The sequence below is a fragment of the Lethenteron reissneri genome, chromosome 18, assembly GCF_015708825.2.
Source record: "Lethenteron reissneri isolate LAM-NWPU_2019-01 chromosome 18, ASM1570882v1, whole genome shotgun sequence".
NCBI classification, from domain to species: domain Eukaryota; kingdom Metazoa; phylum Chordata; class Hyperoartia; order Petromyzontiformes; family Petromyzontidae; genus Lethenteron; species Lethenteron reissneri.
This window is the reverse complement of record NC_083796.1, coordinates 8907869-8926699: the sequence shown is the minus strand read 5'-3', so window position 1 is coordinate 8926699 and position 18831 is coordinate 8907869. Positions and strand designations below refer to the sequence as shown.

Below are 18831 nucleotides of genomic sequence, written 5' to 3'. Positions count from 1 at the left end.
AACAGCAAGAACAATAACACAACATGAACAATTAACGAAACGTAAGAGATTTAGAACGTGTGCGGGTCGCCGGCCCGTCCCGGACGGTCGGCGGCCCTCCCGCAGAGCGGGAACGTGATGGTGTTTTAAGAGCGACAGGCCGCAATCCTCCTGTCGCTGTTGGAGGCCCACCAGCGTCCCGGTCCCGTGTCCCCGAAGGCTCAGCCTCGGAGGTGTCCCGCGATTGTGCTTTCAGCGGGGTCGGAAGGGCTGCGGGGCTCGGAGTTCCCGCAGTCCTGGCAGGCACCCCCCGAGCAGAGCCCCTCGTCACCTGCGGTGTCACGGCCGGTCTGTCTGTCTTGGAGGTTCCTTCTTTGGCGCGTCCGTTGACGAGGCCTCCTGCTGGGGCGGACCCGGGATACGGGCCCAGCAGTCCCTGACGTAATGGCCCCTACGCCCGCAGCGGAAGCAGTCAACGTCGTTGCGCCGCATCGCAGGCCCCGCGTCCCGACGGCCCCGTGTCGGCGGTGCAGCGCGCGGGACCGGCCTACCGCGGCCTGACCATGGACCCGAGGCGGCCGTCAGCTCCTGCGGGCTCCCCTCATCCGGCATGTATACCGCCTTCTTAGGGTCCCAACCCATGGCACCTCCCTCGATGATGGGTCCCCCCGTCCACGCCACGACTTGCTTCCACCGGCGCAGGTTAAACTGGGCGTCCAGACATTTGGCTGCCGCCCGAGACGTCAGCTTCTCGTGGCCACACACCGGCATGGGGATCCCCAGATCCCGGGACAGCTCGAGCATCTTACCTAAGATGAGAGGCTCGAGCAGGTCAGGCTTCGTCTCCGGATATGCGGCCATAGCCAACTCCAGTACCGCACCCCTAAACGCCACCGGCGACTCCTCGGGCGCTCGCTGTCGTTGAGCAAATCGGCGATGAGCATCATCGGGTGGCTCGTAAGCATCCGCCATTTCGTCAAAAACTCCTCGTAATGTTTTCTTCTTTTCGGCCGTTATAGAACGAAAGAATCTGACCGACTCGTCATCCAGAAGAGTCGGCAGCACTTCCAAAGCCTCAGCGTCAGTCCACCTTGCAGAGCATACCGCCGCCTAAAATCTGCAGGCGAAAGCGCTCCAATCGCCCCCGATGGAGAATTCCTTGACCGTAGTAAGATGACGACTGCGACTCCTTGGCACGCCGTCCTCAAGCGATGAATCCTCCGGTGGCAGGTTCAAAATGGCGTCGCATCGCGGCGTGGTCAAGATGGCGGCTTCCCGTCGCGGAGAGCACAAGATGGCGGCCTCCCGCCGTCCTTCCCCCGCCACGCCCAAGATGGCGTCTTCGTGCCGCGTGGCTGATGGCGTCGACGGCGAAGGCAAGGCGGCGGCCTGTGGACCACCCTCGGCTCCCCCAAACGCCGTCCTCGGCGTGACGAGGGCACATAACTGCGCCAACACATTCTTGAGCGTCTCAAGCTGGTCCGCCATCTGTGCCCATCAGAAATCCACGTCCGTTGGTGCTGACGGGCCCGCCGACGCGGCGACATCTTGAACCCCCGGACCCGCACTCGCTCCAGCCCGGGTCTCCTCCACCAACGCAGCTGGGTCCATCGCTGGAGGGAGGCCGTCGTCGTCGGATGATGAAGCAGATGATGGCGTCGGAATATTCTTTTTCTTAGTTGCTTTGACATGCCGTTACACTTCTGACACCAGTGTAATAAAGGACTCGATTACGGTATCTGGCTTGGTGTCCTTTATTCGGGTTCGTCTTCTCTTTCCCCACACGGTTCTCTCTCAGAGACCCTCCGCTCCGCGGCCGATGCTGTTGTCGCTGTTGTAGCCTCTTCCTCCGTCCTCCAGCAGCCCCGCTGCTGACCTCTTCGTGCAGCCTCTCCGGCTGCCCTCGCTGCAGCCTCACCGCTGCTGTCTCTCTCCTTCAAGGCAGCCCCGCTGCTGATCCCTTCGTGCAGCCTCCCCGGCTGCTCTCGCTGCAGTCTCACCGCTGCTCCCCGTTCCTCCGGGGTCGGTCACCGCTGGCCGACGGTGCCGACCGTACTCTGTGTGTGTGGCGATCTCGCCACTCCCCCAGCCCTCGCCCTGCGTGGCCTCACTCTAGCCCAGTCTCTAATCACTCCCCTCCTCTTCCGGTTTCTCCCCTTTAAGACATGAACCCTTACCCCCGACGTGACGTAACTCCTCCCCCCCGTGACGTCACATCCGGAAGGTCGTTTACGCCCGCATTACACTTACACAAAAACTCTTTGTCAGCCTGGTTAGACTAACTGCAAGTTCGATGAGAAGTGTTTATTTAGATCAGCATAGAATTATTGAGAGGTATTGAGATACCCATTGAACTTTGGCCACCAACCTTATGGTAGTTTTGTGCAGAACCACCTGTTAATTACAATGTGTAACAACATTTTTTTTATTTTTTTGTTCCTGGGTAGTAAGTGTTATTTCCGATTTGCTTATGCCTCAAAAGTACAAAAAATTGCTATTATTACCCACAAACTTTGCTTTTGTGACCAGGACAGTGACATTTAGAAATTTACCTATTTTCCAGAACATTCCAGATAGATTCAGTGCTGAGTAAACTTGGAGTAACGTCTAGAACATTATAGAACTTTCCCGTAATATAAATAGTAGTATAAATACAGGGGTCTTAAGCCCACCAGTTCAGTTTAGTTCCAGCTGCCTAAGTGGATACATATCTGCATTTTTCTGAGATGGCATCAAGAGGCTGTAAGCATCCGGCAGACGCATTTTGCTATGTCTGCAGCCAATTTATCAAGACAAGAGTGAAAAAGTACTCTGTGGAAGCATCTGCTAAGATGTGTGAGGCCTACAAGGCATATTTCGGCATGACAATCGGGGACCAAGACAAACCCTGGGCACCTCATGTCACCTGCAAGCAATGCAAAAAAACTCTGAAAGGTAAGATAGACAATTGTTGCTCGGAATTGTATGTTATAAAATTTGTTACAATATTTTAAATTATAAAAGTTTTTAATTTTAAAATGTTATACAATTTTCAATGTTATTGAAAAAAGATATCATATATAAAAAATGTTGCGATAATCTTACACATTAGTCATGAGTGAAAACAAATTTTTAGGATGGTACAGAGGGGAAAAGAGAGCCATGAAGTTCACTATCCCAAAAATTTGTCAGGAACCCACTTGCCACTCAAGCAACTACTACTTCTGCATGGTGGACCCTTCCAAACGTCGGACTAGCAAGAATGCACCTGCCATCACGTATCCGGACTTTCCTTCATCCATCGCCCCGGTGTCACACTGCCATGAGCTCCCCGTACCCACTCCTCCGGAGAGAGAACAGCCGTGTTTGGAAGAGGATTACAACAGCACCAATACTTTGCTGGATGCCTTGAAGTATGATGAGTATGGCTGGGAGGTCATCAAAGACTTAAAATTGTGGCAATCCTGATGGGTCTCCAAGGCGGTTTTACCAAGTTTCCTTGCTATCTTTGCGTTTGGGACAGCAGATACACCACACCAAGGCGCACTACCACAGGTGGGACCGAGTTCTCTGTGGGGAGGAACAACATCAAGTGGGAGCCACTGGTGGACCCCCGGAAGGTGCTGATGCCACCACTGCACATCAAATTGGGCCTTATGAAACAATGTCAGTGCTGTAGATAAGGAGTCAGCAGCCTTCAAGTATATTCAAGACTTCTTCCCTGCCACAAGGCAAAGGTCAAAGCCAGTGTCTTCACAGATAAAGAAGATCCTGGAGTGCAATGAATTCCCCAAGAAGCTCACTGGTAAGGAGAAAGCGGCTCGGAACAGCTTTGTCGCAGTGGTTCGTGGCTTCCAGGGCAATCACAAGGTCGAAAACTATGTGGAGCTGGTTGAGACTGGTGAAGAACTACGGCAAAATGGGCTGTAAAATGTCCCTCAAAGTCCATATCTTTGATGCTCATCTTGATAAATTCAAGCAGACATGGGAGCGTAATCGGAAGAGCAAGGCGAGCGCTTCCACCAGGATATACTGGACTTTGAACACCGCTACCAAGGACAGTATAACTAGAACATGATGGGAGACTACATTTGGGGGCTATTTCGTGAAACTGATTTACAGTATAATCGTAAATCTCGAAAAACTACTCACTTCTAAATCTTTTGGAGTAATTTTTCTATTACTTTAGTATAAATAAATTTTAATTTTGATTAATATTGTTTTCTGACTTTATGTGAACGAAAATACACAAATTCGCCCGTTTTGTCATTGAAAATAGGTAAATTTCAAAATATCACTGTCCTGGTAACAAAAGCAAAGTTTGTGGGGAATAATAGCCCATTTTCTATACTTTTTAGCCATAAGCAATTACGAAATAACACTTACTACCCAGGAACAAAAATTGTGTTACATCGTGTTATTACATTCGATATATGCGAATACTAAAGTATCGTTTTAACTTTTTTTTTATCTCCCTTTCTTTAATGCTGAAAATATATATTGTGTATAACTTGTTTTGAACCATATGGGTGACTTATAAAGGGCCTTATTAAATGTCAGTTTTGGTTTATATCAAAAGCAGGAAATACAATATGACACGCCCATTTAACTTGCCTGGCCAAACATTTTAAAATGTTCATGAAGCTTCTTTTGCATTGAAGCTTAAAGTTCAAAGGGATCTAACCAGTTTAAATTACTATGTAATGTTGTGGAAAAAAACCCTGAAAATAGGTATACATCCATTTTTCCTGCTGTGATGTGGTTTTAAAACATACATTTTATAATTAAATATAAAAGCACATGCCATATGCCAACAATTATACTCTATTCCTATATGTTCTTGAAGCTCATTATTTTTAATGTAATGTATTGATGGGCGACTAAACAGAAATTTCATGCAATAGTAGTCTTCAAAACCCATTGCTTCATCTGTTCATTTAGCATACGTTTAAGGACTAGATACTGTGCCAAAGCTATTGTTTATCTAACATCACTACCCAAATTGCAATAAGGACAATGAGCACAAAAAATATATATTTGTTATATGTACTGCACCTTCAAGTATTTAACCATTTTCCTTAAGAGGGTTTTTTTTGGGTTAGATCGCGTAAATATAAATGTCGTTAAATCCACCATTAGTAAGGTTTGTCAGGTAAATAGAACATGCCAATTCGTTACTAGTTCAGCACACCCGTGTGTTGGAGAGTGAACCCAACACCATTTACAAAGTATGCGTACGTGACAAACCTTACGAATTAGCCGTCGGGTGGTGGCGGGTTTAACGACACACTTATACTATGGGGACCTCATTTGCCAGTAAAAATATGATAATTGGTTCTTTACCCTTCTATCTGGCAACAAAACTGACACCTTTTTGCAAGGAGTCATGTTTGCATAGACCGCAATACCTGCAGTCATAATGAGACTAGGCTCGAAGGAAAGCTGTCTCGGGTGTGGACCAATCAACTTCAAGGACAGTGCACATTATCAGAGTTATGTTCTTTTGTTTGTATTATGACTGCAGGTATTGCGGTCTATGCAAACATGACTCCTTGCAAAAAGGTGTCAGTTTTGTTGCCAGATAGAAGGGTAAAGAACCAATTATGACACACTTATATTCACGCAATCTAACACCATAAAAACCCCTCTATTATAGATATTGGTCGCGAAAGCATACATGTTAAATTGACTATTTATACAAATTTGAATTATATAAAACTATTGTTTATTTGGGCCAAATAACACTTTTTATGTATATTACTGGTCATCAGATGACCAATATGTTACAAGTTTGGGAAATTTCGATTTAAAGATTTCGTGACTGCAGGGATTCATCTTCTTGGTTCTTTCGGTAAAGTCACGTAGAAGGGAAGTAATAAAATAATAAAAATAAAAACTTGTTTTATTATGTTTAATTTTATTATTGTATTACTTCCCTTCTACGTGACTTTACCGAAAGAACCAAGAAGTTTGGGAAAACCAAACGCGTTCTAAAATATATTCAATCATCGCATATTTTTAATTACACATTCTCTTTAGAACTGATTGGTTTTATTGCATAGCTATTATCTGAAAAGTTTTATTGCTTTTTTAACTGTAACATATTGGAACTATAAATCATATTTTGTCCATTCCTTACAATAGTTGTAATCCCTCCAATTATCTTGTATGCCTTTAGTTGCATGGACACATTTCTGTAAGATTAGCTACCTAATCTCTATATTCTCACCATAAATCATATACTTGGGTTTGTAACGCTAAATGTTATACATAAAACTTTTTTTTACATAATCTATGACATATTTTGTGCTGAAACGTTTATTTATGAATAAAATACACTTGGGTATAATTGTAAAACTTGGCAACAAATTGGCAATTCATTGTAAACAGTGCCCATTGTTTTAATGTTAATATCATAAATAGAAAATGTATGTGGTTAAAATTGCTAATGTATACACAATTAGCTTGCTCAATTGTCCTCACATTCAGTGAATTATTTTCCGATTACAGTTTTACATTACGTAGGTAAAATGTGCAATCATAATTTTATCATTACAAATAACTAACTTTTAAAATTTTACATGAAAAGATACTAAGTGCTGGCACTTTGTTCCACTTTGTACTTATCTGGCCTATGTGTGATGAAGAAGGGCCATTTCCCTAAACGTCACCGATTATATCCTTTTTATTTTAAGGCAGTGTTATTGACAAATCTGTTGAGTTGTTTGTAGTGTTATTTTCTAACGTTCATTTACGTTCAATACGTTTGTTTACAAACGTCGATCAATTAAAACATGAAATCTACACGATGTTTTCCATTTAGATAAATAATAAAAAATGAGAAGTGAATACGTTACCAAAAGTACAAATTATACTTTACCTCTTATCCCTGGTGCACACATTTATTCATGCTATTTTAAGTGTTCAAAATGTCATGAGATCTGAATCTGCACTGACTAAAGTTGATCTCCAAAAATATTTCTGTCTTCGATAGGACATGCTGCCTGATTTTAAAGGCATTTTTCAAACATAAACAAACATTAAAGACACTGTGTAAAAACACAAATGGAGCTTATTATGAGTTATCAGATGTGTAAAACAGTTATTCTAAAATAGTTTTTAATAATGTGTGGATCTTTTATTCCCTCCGATATCCAATTGTTGCATTAACATTGTGGTAAACTTGTTTGGCACATGGGTCCTGACTAGGGCATTATGAAAAGCTTTTTGCCAATTTTCAGCATAAAATGGCCAAATAAATTTCACTGTTTTTCCACGATACATTGGCAAAGAATACATTCCCACAATAAATTCAATATATAATTGATTCGCATAAATGTCAAGTTGTTTGTGTGTCGAGATGCACGGGAAATATTGTCCTTTCCGTTTTTTAAAGGTAGTACTTTGCGTACCTCATCAGCCTTGAGGTCCGATAGTTATTTTAAATCCGACACGTTTTTGCAGGATTTGATTTGACACTATGTTGTGGCAGAATATTATTCCCAAGACGTTTTTAATCAATTATTTTTACTCACCTAAAAAAATAAACATGTGTACAGCATTCCAAAGTGGTTGGTTCATGAGCACTGGTAATTTTTTCGTTTGAATATGAAGATTCAAAATTTGTGTTTTTTAGATCATATACACTTGAACGAAAAAATATTACAAAAATGTGTTAATAAAAAACTCGATGTGGCACTTTGTGCTAAATATAACATAATAATTTTAGTTTCCTGCAAAAAAAAATTCAAACATTTTTTAATTGATGCATTTCATGCCACTTTATTAAAAAATATATAAAACATTAAACTTTTAAAACATGCATAAATCGCACTTTTAATTGCAGGCTCCTAATATGCACAATTAATGTTTAACCAACAATTCCTGATCTAAATATGGTTAGTAAATGACAGCATGTTCAAGTAAGTCTAACAACCCAGTGACTTTGTCTCCCTCTACAGGTAATGACAATGTCAATGTGAGCTGCTCAATTCAATTATTGAAGAAGTTCGCAATATGTGGAGGGAAAGGTGGGAGAGAATGCAAAAGAACACAAGGTACAACCATAAAACACATCAGAGAGCAACAATAATCACTGTGAGATCAGTTTATAAGATAATAGGAAACACAGAAAAAAATCCTGAATCTATTTACTGCAGGAATAAAGTACAGGATTTTAGGATTCAAAAGTATTTCAAGTGATAGAATTGCCAAATGTAAGTTAAGACTCTCTAATGAATACACGTTAAGTCATTCAAATGTATGCTCCAACAACAAGCCATCAATATGTATCAGTAGCCTACATGTATGAAGAGATTAACCAACATCTAAATGACATCAAAACACACTGCACCATAGGAAATGAGGCACTTCAATACCAGGGTAGGTAAGAGGGACGACAGGATGGTTGGTTAATTTGGCATCGGAGAGAGGAATAAGGGAGAATAACATCTGCGGGAGCTCACAGCCAAGAAATACATAAAAATAATGAAACATTATTTCGACAAAGAATCATATAACATCGTGTTATTTTACGCTCGTCCCTACAGCAAATTCAAACTCCACAGGTGAAGGATAGTTTTTCACATGATTTACAGATATCACACATGCGGGAACAACCACTGCCATTTTCAATATGAAAAAGGATAGCTCCAGTACCAGATGGAATAACTGGAAATCATCAGTGTAGCATAATTAGCTGGTGGTACACAGTTTGTCGACCTGTTTACTGAATGTTTACTCAAAATTTTAATACCCCAATCATGCCATGACTCTGCACTTACTCTTATTTAAAAAAAAACGGAGGCAAAACTGATTTAATCAATGACTGTATGTTATTTACCGTTACACAATTGACGCAAATATTACAATGTTAAACTCTGTAGAAACATTTTACACGAGGATAATGAAAACCTCCTTTCAAGTTGTACAATCGATTCTTGATATAGAAAAATACTCGATCATGTTTGGAAGCCAGTGATTAAATCTGATTGCATTATTCATCGCCTCGAATTGCTAAAGTTAGCACCTCAAAATATTTCACAATATTTGTTTCAAACAACAGGTTTAGCAGACACTACTGTGGTAAACCTACTGTGGTCAACCTTGTTTAATATAATAGATTATTGTTAACACAATGTACTGCCTGAACAAACCTCCACTATGGTGAAAATTAGAGTCCTTGTCTCCAGTCAGGAACGGCTCTGCAAAGAAAGACTGTATTTTATAATTTAAATAAAGCAGGTCATACAATTACAATTTAACTAATAATGATATAATGGAAATACATATATTAATATTTACATTGATTTAACTATGCTTATCTACATAACTAATGTACAGTGTACACTTATTAACACATCATCATGTGCAACTATGACATATACCAAAAGTATTAGCTGAGCATTTATATGATCAACTTTGGCATGCAGATTTAGATTTAGTTACTCCTATGAAACAAAGCTACATGCTAACAATTCACTCCATTAACTCACATCTGACAAGTGAAATTAATTACACTATATTTGTACATGGTCCATACCTGTGAGGGATTGTTAAAAGTGGACCTCCCCCAGAAGGCCCAATATGTTTGGTTCTTTCCAGCCAACCCTTAGTGAGCTTCAAGAGTCTGCTGGGGTCCCTTTCTACGTGCACATCCACCTGTTCCGGAACATCATCCAGATGCGCGTGCTTCAGCAAGAGCACGAACACTTGCCATTTTAAGAGACATTGCCCAGATATATTGTACTGTGAACTAAATCAAATAAAACACTCACTCTATAACCATGCATTATGCCAGATGCATAATTAATCAGTGCATGTTATTTCACAATTGGGGCAGCAACCCAAGTTGGATTGCCATCCATGGCTAATTTCAATGGGTAGAAACACCGAAAACGATTCCTGAGCCCTCCCTTCAACGTGGTGTATGGTCAAACAATCCTCAAAACCAACACAATATGCAAGGCATTAATCTAGTAATGAACTGACTTACCATAATGATAAGATACTATAATTAAACTGTTATAGTTTAATGTTTTCAAACTGTAAATATTAAGTTGTAAATACTTTTTTAGTTATTTAATTCCATTAAATAAACTCGGTGATAATTATGTGTAACTATAATGTAACTGTGTAATTATGCATTATTTATTATATGCTGGATGCCGGACATCCTCCATAACCAGAATGCTCTCCCCCCAATAAGCATGGCTTCAAGAGGTTTTACTCTATAGCCGTTTAAAATGTTCATAGCCTCCACTTGAATTATTTCATTAAGTTTCTGCAATGTACAAACGAATGGATAGAACCAATGTATAATATAGCCTAACCTCTAACTTCCTTACAATTTATTGTAAAATTTAAGTACAAATCCAACAAAAACTATTCATCATAAAGTATATAACAGTCCACATCCGCAAAGGCAAACCTGTTGTTTCAGTTTAGCAAGACGCCTGTCTCGTTCAATGTCTTCTTGCTCTTTGGCTTTCTTCTCCAGAAGTTTGCTTTCAACCTTCTCCTGATCCTATAATCACACGCAGGTACTGTATACATTATCTTAAACTCATATGCAGCGTGACAAAACACCACTCTTTATATTTTATCTAAATCTACGTAGATTTTATTTATTTTACAAAATAAACTTTACATGTTGTTTTCCTGGATTTCCGTCATAAACATTAACACGGATTCATGCTTGGTTTTAAACACATCAGGAACCTCTTGAATAAAAAAATTAAGGAGGAATTGCAAAATCACCCACTCGTTCCTGGAAACGCTGGATCTCTTGTGCGGCCAGACGAGCCTTGTCCTCCCGCTCGGCCTGCGCCCGGAGCTCTTCGTCTCGCCGTCGCTGCTCCTTCAGCTGCCGTTTCCGCCGCACATGCTCCCCGGCAATGACTCGAAGCTCAGCCTGGCGCTGCGTCTCACGTTCCCTGTGTCGCGCACGCTCTTCCTCCTCATGCTGCCGCCGCTTCTCCTCATCTGCCCGAGCCTGCACATCCCAATAATGCAGATTTAGCATGTGCATGACGAAAAGGTGCATCTTCTGGTGTGTAAATCAATCCACACGCTTATAAATCTAGAACTTAATGACACACTGTGTTAAACAGTGCCTTGTTGAGAGCTCACACAAACTCAATATATGAATCAATAATACTTCCGATCACATTACTTTCACCAATAACCATGTCTGTAAAGTACTCAGTTTAATATTTAGAATTTTGCAGCCCCGTTATACTTCATAATTGCAGGTGTTGGCTTTTACCTTTTCTTGCTGGGCTTTCCAGGCATTAATCTTTTCACGTTTCTGGAATTGTTCCTGCTTCAGCTTCTGTAACAAAGCCTCCTCCTGGTCCTTTTTCTCTGCATCTTGCCCCTCTGAACTTTTCTCTTGCTTGGCAAGTTTCTCTGCTCGCTCGCGCTCCCTGCATAACTTGGGATTTTGAGACGAGCAATGATGATGTGATTGATTCACTACGTATAGTTTAAAGTCATAGCCTTTTAAATTAGGTTTTGTATTTTAAGCCTTTTATTAACAAATGGACATGTTTCATGAATGTACGGCACATGTTACAATGTATAACTGGCACTCAATAGAGTACTTCATTTGACGATAAAACTAATCACTAAAAAAATTAAGTGACAAAATAATACCCATAATCCATGAGTAAGCATATAATAGTATCATGTACCTTCCAACGAGAAATTGCTTCCTTTTTTTCATCTTCCAGGTCGAGGAACTCCTTGTACCAGGTCTCATGCTGTTCCACATCTTCACGTGTCCGTCCAGGGAGATAATGTAAGGCCTCCTCTATAAACAGCAAGTTCCCCTTGTGCCTTGTCCGCACCTAAAGAAATAGTTGTTATATCCAGACTGGAAAGCAGAATATACCCATACCTGAAAACCTCTTGGAAACCAAAATCTATTGCTGACGATGCAACACATGGGGCGAGAGGTGTCATGACTAAAAGTTACTAAAAACTATTGTACCTTCAAAAAGTTTTGATGGTCATAGTCGTCCCACCCACCCTGTCGACCTCCACTCTGCTGCAGGAACTTCTCAAAGGCCACCACCTCTGCTGGCAGGTCATCCTCAATGGTTTTGGATAAAGGCACCTGTGCATCACATTTCAGTAAAATAATAATCAGAAGGGTAACTTAACACCAAAAACATGTAATTCTTTAAACTTATTGAGCAACATTCAATACAAATAATAGAATGTCGAAATATAATTAATTTATTTATATAATTGTACATGCTGGCATGCAACCTGTTAATAACACGGATTGGAAATATGGACTCTGATCATTAATGTACATGGAACAAAAGCTGAAACGTTTGTAAAGCATCGAGATATTGCAAATAAAAAACAGCATTGAAACATATGGATCAGAGAACACACACACATTATAGATATCACGTTGACTGTTCATGAAGCATGTGAGCATGGGCAAGACACAATGCTATAAGGTGCAGACAGCCGATGGATGAGACTGGTAATAGATTGGCAAAGGAAAAAACACACCCAAAAGGCCGATGACTCTGGAGATTGAGAAATGAAATTAGCTTATGCATAGGACCATAAAGCAGTGATGTACTATTTTATTTCCTTTCCTGAGTTAACAAAATGTACAACAAAATACGTTTTTTTCTGTTGCAATCAATATATATGTAATTGCCCCTGTTATCACACTACATAACGATTAAACATATTATAGCTTAGTGACCAAATGCAGAATAAAACTACACAAGTATGTAGAAATAGCATTGAGATTCGGTAAAAATATATCGCAAGCTGTAAAAGTTAATATTGTCTGCATTTCAAAATACATATATTTCAATAAGTCTCTAAAATGTGTCTGCAATGCAGAGACCTTAGCAGCAACAGCAGATTTTGTTATCCTGGGATTAGATGACCCCTGGGACCAGGATTCAATTTTCTTCTCCAAAGCACCAATCTCCTGACTTGTCATCTTCTCATCTTTCATTAGATGCTCATAGCTGCATATTTTCACGAAAACAGGCACATTTCCTTAATTGCACTTTAAATGAGTGCCTATGAGCAATACACGCACATGGATGCAAAGTCAAAACAGCATCGTAACTCACAACGTGACATTCAACAATTTTAACAAAAAAATTGTGTTAAAAGTATCACATTCATTTCTCTATGTAAGGTATGTTCTAAAAGAGATAATTTTCATGACCAAAATACTGTATAAACATGAAGGTAACATAAAAAGAGTTTGACAGTACATGTTTCAAGTATTTATGGGGATTAAAAAAGTTACCACTGACGTTTTTAAACTAGAGGTAACATTGTTATTAATGTTGCATTACATTATAACCTACCTGTAGCTCAATTCACACATCTAAAAAGCACACGCACTGTATACGTACAGTTCTCTTTGTTGTTCTTTAAAGAAGCTGATGGTTCTTTCAACCTCCTCCATGGTCCCCTTGAGCTTGTTGACAACTAAAAAACATTTTCATTTCCAGTCATGTATTTTAACTTGTATGTAATTCACACGACAGTAAGACAAAATGCGTAAGGTTTAAAGCAAAACAGACCAAAATAAGTATACTCACATTCTGAGTTCTGCGCAACATCCTTTAGTTCTTTTTGAAACAAGCGCACACAAGTTTTTAATTTGTTTAATTGCTGCTGCAACTTCAGTTCTGTCAAGACAACAATGAAATGAGTATTGCAATACAGCAAAACAATAATTATAGGAAATATCAGTCATGAATTTTCTGCAGCATATCAGAAATCATGTTGCCCTATACACAACTTATTTTTCCAGTACAGTAAAGATGCAATTCACCAGCATGTTTACTATTAAACTAATACTTTCACATACGAAAATGCGTTGGCAATACAAAGTAAATTCATGAAAAGACTGTCAGTATGAGCTTCGACACATCAATGTGCTATGCATTCGAAATACATTTCTGCATATTCATGTCATACCTTCAGATTTCCTATCATTTAGTAATTTGAGCTCATACTCCTCCAATACTCCGAGGTCATGCTTCAACTCACTCTTCTTACTGTAAAATTGTATGCGCTTTTCTTTCTCCAAGGCATTAATCCTATAAAGCCACCACCAACAGCACACAATGGATTATCAATAATCACACATTGACCATACATGACTCAACACTTGCCTATTGTAGTAAGTTATTTCATGGGACATAAAACAATACTGTAGAGCAGCCTTGTCATGACCTTGTTTCGAGTAGGTATACATATGTAGTGGGTTCCACGGAGGCAGACACTTGTACTTTGGAGGCAATACTATTATTACACACCCCAACAGGGTAACTACATAAACTACATAAACACTCGGGATAACTATGTGGTAACTACCACGGAGCTAGACCTCAACAAGGTCACTATATAAACGGGTCAGGTCAGTGAAGTACTGCCTGACACACGATGTCGAATGTGACGACCGAGAGGGAAGAGCGAAGACCGTAGCACGGCGGGTTGATTCCAGAAGAAAGCCTGGATCGAGGCTCGGCCTTTATGGGTCGCGGCATGGCTAGGCTCCGTCCTTGGCCACGTCCCTTTCCAGATCCTTCCCAAAGACTCACTACATCACGTGTCCCTCTCCCCTCCTTTTGGGCCCCCCTTGCCACCTCGTCCGGTCACGTGCCTTCTCGGGGTCACCCAAACTGTCATGTCCTCACTCGACCTCTCTCTCACTGTCACCAGGACTATGCCCCTTCGGGCCTGCTTCCATTGCATATCCACTCTGGTGCCCGAGAGAGGCCCAAGACACACAGCTCCACTATGGTGACGGTAGCTGGCGCTAAACGCCATAGTGACTTCATTTATGTCACTGCACATATGTAGTGACATAGAATCGGTCATGTAGCAGCATAGCGCTGGCTGCTGGCAGGGAAGAGGATCTGCAGCTTACAGCAGCCCTGACTGACAGAAGGCCACGTGATAGACCAGACAGGGATCTAGGGGAAAGGTGACGGAGGGACATATCGAGAACCCGCTAGTAGGTTCCAGAAGGGGGCGTGGCCGAGGGCAGAACCAGGCCACGCTGACAGTAAAAGAGGGGCCCCGGGAGGGACCTCAGGGCTGTCGTTTGGAGTGAGATCCCATCGTGCTGCTGGAGTCTTCACCGTCATCTCCGTATTCGCCATCTCGGAGTCGCCAGTCAGGCAGTCTACCAGCTGTCCTGACTGGGAACTGTAGTTACCAAGTGTTAACAGTTAGGCTGTGTTAATAAACAGAGTGCCTCCTACTCTTAGTGTCTCTGAGTCAGTCACTACACAAAGACTGAGGGAGCAACGACACAAACGTAAAACAAACTTCAAACAAATGTTAACCGCTAAATAGAATTGGTAACTATGAGGCTACATAGCCCATCACTTAGTTGCCACTGGGTTTAAATTTTGCACCAACATACTGTATTTTTACTTGACTATAACAATGTATGGACGGCTGAGCAGCCTATCAATGCTGCTGTATATTAATACCTTATATCTACATACAAAATACCGTCATGTCAAGAAAGTTGAAGTACAGTATTACCAAAGGTATTTAATTTGTTTATCCGTTTTAGACATGGGATGGTGATCATCTGTTTATAGCCTCGAGTGCCTGGAAATTCCACATATGGTGGAGAACAGTCCAACCTGTTAACTTCCCACAAAGTGGTACTTGCCATACACTCATTCATGTTAACAGCAACAAAATACCAATGTAGGACACTCCTGAAAGTGTCTTTGAACTCAATGAGGCTTTTTTTTAATAATTACCATTTTAATAAAACGTAACAATTATTTTGTATTTTACCAGGTAAGGCCCACTGAGCTATATAGTTATTTTTCAGAAACGAACAGTCCACAAATACTAGCTCAAAATAGTGGCTTATCACATGGACATTTACAGCAGCCACATACTCTGAAGGCATGTTTCTAAACGTGTAGGGAAAATCCGGACCCAGGAGGAAAATCCACGCGACCACGAGAACATGCAAACTCCAGATATTGCGCAGGCGTCAGGATGAGGACCGAACTCGCGGACCTCATGTATACCAGGCGAGATAGTTAACATTCTATTCTATTTCGGATTTAGATAGCGCCCATTCTATCTCGCCACCGTGGCAAGATGTGAACTAACATTTAAAGAGTGCCCGAATCTCAAAACACATTTAAGTAAAAGTGTTTTGGTGAAAAAAGAAAAGAAAAACAGCATTCGACAAATTAACATAATAAGAATAAGAATGCAATACGGAACTGTGCCCGCAGCGACTGTCCATCTCGGATCCAGGCGCCCGGGTTGCCTGGCCGCTCCGTCCGTGCAGCTGCGTGCATCGCCTGCCCAGTGAGCAGCAGCAGCAGCAGGCGGTGGCTAATCTGCAGCAGGAGACATTGTGAATCATCATCTGCAGCACTGTAACAGTCGCTAAGTCATTATCATCAGGAAGAGCAAGTAAGCATTGGGGTATGTCTAAATTTGAAGTTGTTGTTTTTTTGCCCACTTCAGCAATTGTTTATTGCTGTGGTTGTTTCCACCTGATGGCGGGCACTTGTGTTGCGCCCGAAACGTCGTGATTTAATTTATTTTGTACCTACGTGACTTTACCGAAATAACCAAAGAGCATTGGGTTATGTCATTGGAACCTCATTTGCCAGTAACAAAATATAATTGGTTTTTTACCCTTTTATTTGGCAACAAAACGGACACCTTTTTTAACATGGAGTCATGTTTGCATTGACCACAATATCTGCAGTCGGAATGCTAAAAAAAACACAACTCTAATAATGTATGCACTGTCCTTGAAATTGATTGGTCCACACTCGAGACAGCGTTCTTTAGAGCCTAGTCTCACATGGTGTTGGACCAGATGACGCCAAAAGGACCAATCAATTTCAGGGACAGTGCATACATTATCAGAGTTGTGTTTTTTGTTTGCATTCCGACTGCAGGTATTGTGGTCAATGTAAAAAAGGTGTCAGTTTTGTTGCCAGATAAAAGGGTAAAAAACCAATTATCATTGGGTTATGGTTCGTTATTCATCACTTGCACGTGAAGGTGATCTTAATCAGCGGGTAGCAGCAGCAGGTGCAATTAATCCTCGGGAAGAGTTAAACAGCAGCATGAGTAGTAGTTAAGCGTTAAATGAGAAGCATCACCAGCTTTGGAAAGAGAGAACGTCAATATCAGCAGGAGTCGCAGCTAATGACTTGCATCAGCAGTGGATAATAGCAATGCAAGCGTGGCGAAGGGTAAGGAAGCAACTACTGTCGGTGGCACATTGTCAAAAACAACAAGTTATATATATATTGACGAATAGGAGAAATATAAAAAATCGGCAAACAGCAGAATGCATTTACAGTAACACGCATCATGGCAACGGTACTGAATAACAACTGCAATCAGCAAATGTTATTCATAATAAACAATAGCAGTAGTACAACAATCATGATAAATGAATGAGAAACAGTACCAGAACAACAACAACAATACAACTTGCTTCGGCCGCTGTAGGAGAGCAACGCCTCAACGGTGTCGCTAGGCCTCGGCGTCTCCATGGCGACGGGGCCATCAACATCCGGGTCACGGCCCTGCCACAGCCACCGAGTGATGAGTCATCAAGTGCCAGGATGTTTCATTGGAGATTGGAGGAATCCGATGAGCTGTAAAGCTCTTTGTACACACGGATGTCCAGTAAGGGGTGGGGGGAGGGGGGGCAGGTCGGAACGTTATATTATAACAACAATACGAAAAAAAATACACAATAGCAGTGCAGAGTGTAGGAAAGGTAAATACATCACTTTAAAATAAAATAATTATATATACAAATTCTTAAGTTTTTTCGGTAATTATTATTTTATTATTTTATTTTATTATTATTTTACTTTTTAATGTTTTTTGACCTACGTGACTTTACCGAAAAAACCTAAGAATATGAATCATTGCAGTCACGAAAGCTTCAAATCTAGAATTATATATACAAAATAAAAAAAAATTAATCTGAGCAGGTAAGATCCACTGTGCTACTGGCTCCTTTTTCAGAAGCGAGCCAGCCACAAATGATAGCCCGAATGAAGCGGCTTATCACGTGGAAATGTTTAGCAGCCAAATACCCAAACCGCGTGTCGATTCGAAATGTGAAAGGGGAGAAACTGTGGGACCCGGAGAAAAACCCACGCGACCACGGGGAGAGAGACACGCAATCTTCCCTGATTCCCACATCTCCCTTCCCTGTCTCAATCTTGCCTCCCTGATCCTCCTTCCCACTGCATGTCGCTCAACCTCACTCTCCTTTTTCCGTTTTGTTCTCTCCTCTCCGTTTCATGCCTCTTTCACTCTCTCCCCTGCCCCTCTCCTCACCGTCTCTCCCTCCATCTCCCTCACCTCCCTCCATCTCCCTCACCTCCCTCCATCTCTCTCACCTCCCTCCATCTCTCTCACCTCCCTCCATCTCCCTCACCTCCCTCCATCTCCCTCACCTCCCTCCATCTCCTCACCTCCCTCCATCTCTCTCACCTCCCTCCATCTCCTCACCTCCCTCCATCTCCTCACCTCCCTCGATCTCTCTCACCTCCCTCCATCTCTCTCACTCCCTCCATCTCTCTCACCTCCCTCCATCTCCCTCACCTCCCTCCATCTCCATCACCTCCCTCCATCTCCCTCACCATCCCTCCATCTCTCTCACCTCCCTCCATCTCCCTCACCTCCCTCCATCTCCATCACCTCCCTCAGCTCCTCACCTCCCTCCATCTCTCTCACCTCCCTCCATCTCATCACCTCCCTCCATCTCTCTCACCTCCCTCCATCGCCCTCACCTCCCTCCATCTCCCTCACCTCCCTCCATCTCTCTCACCTCCCTCCATCTCTCTC

The 18831-nt window shown here is 41.8% G+C and overlaps 1 protein-coding gene and 1 long non-coding RNA gene across 2 annotated transcripts; one reads left to right on the top strand and one right to left on the bottom strand.

The window, feature by feature from the left end:
• Positions 1-2664: 2664 nt before the first annotated feature.
• Positions 2665-8019, top strand: LOC133343836 (uncharacterized). The gene is made up of 3 exons (XR_009755285.1): positions 2665-2913; positions 3151-3763; positions 7920-8019. It is a non-coding gene; the product is annotated as an uncharacterized LOC133343836 (long non-coding RNA).
• On the bottom strand, positions 7739-17537 carry CCDC112 (coiled-coil domain containing 112). The gene is made up of 13 exons (XM_061553736.1): positions 17435-17537; positions 16222-16340; positions 13933-14054; positions 13551-13640; positions 13362-13437; positions 12836-12962; positions 11951-12076; positions 11652-11807; positions 11225-11392; positions 10721-10951; positions 10388-10483; positions 9500-9618; positions 7739-9161 (listed from the first exon to the last, which is right to left on the bottom strand). Exons 1-13 carry the CDS (start codon positions 17531-17533, stop codon positions 9131-9133), a joined length of 1560 nt encoding a protein of 519 aa, XP_061409720.1. The 5' UTR covers positions 17534-17537; the 3' UTR covers positions 7739-9130.
• Between the last annotated feature and the right edge of the window lie 1294 nt (positions 17538-18831).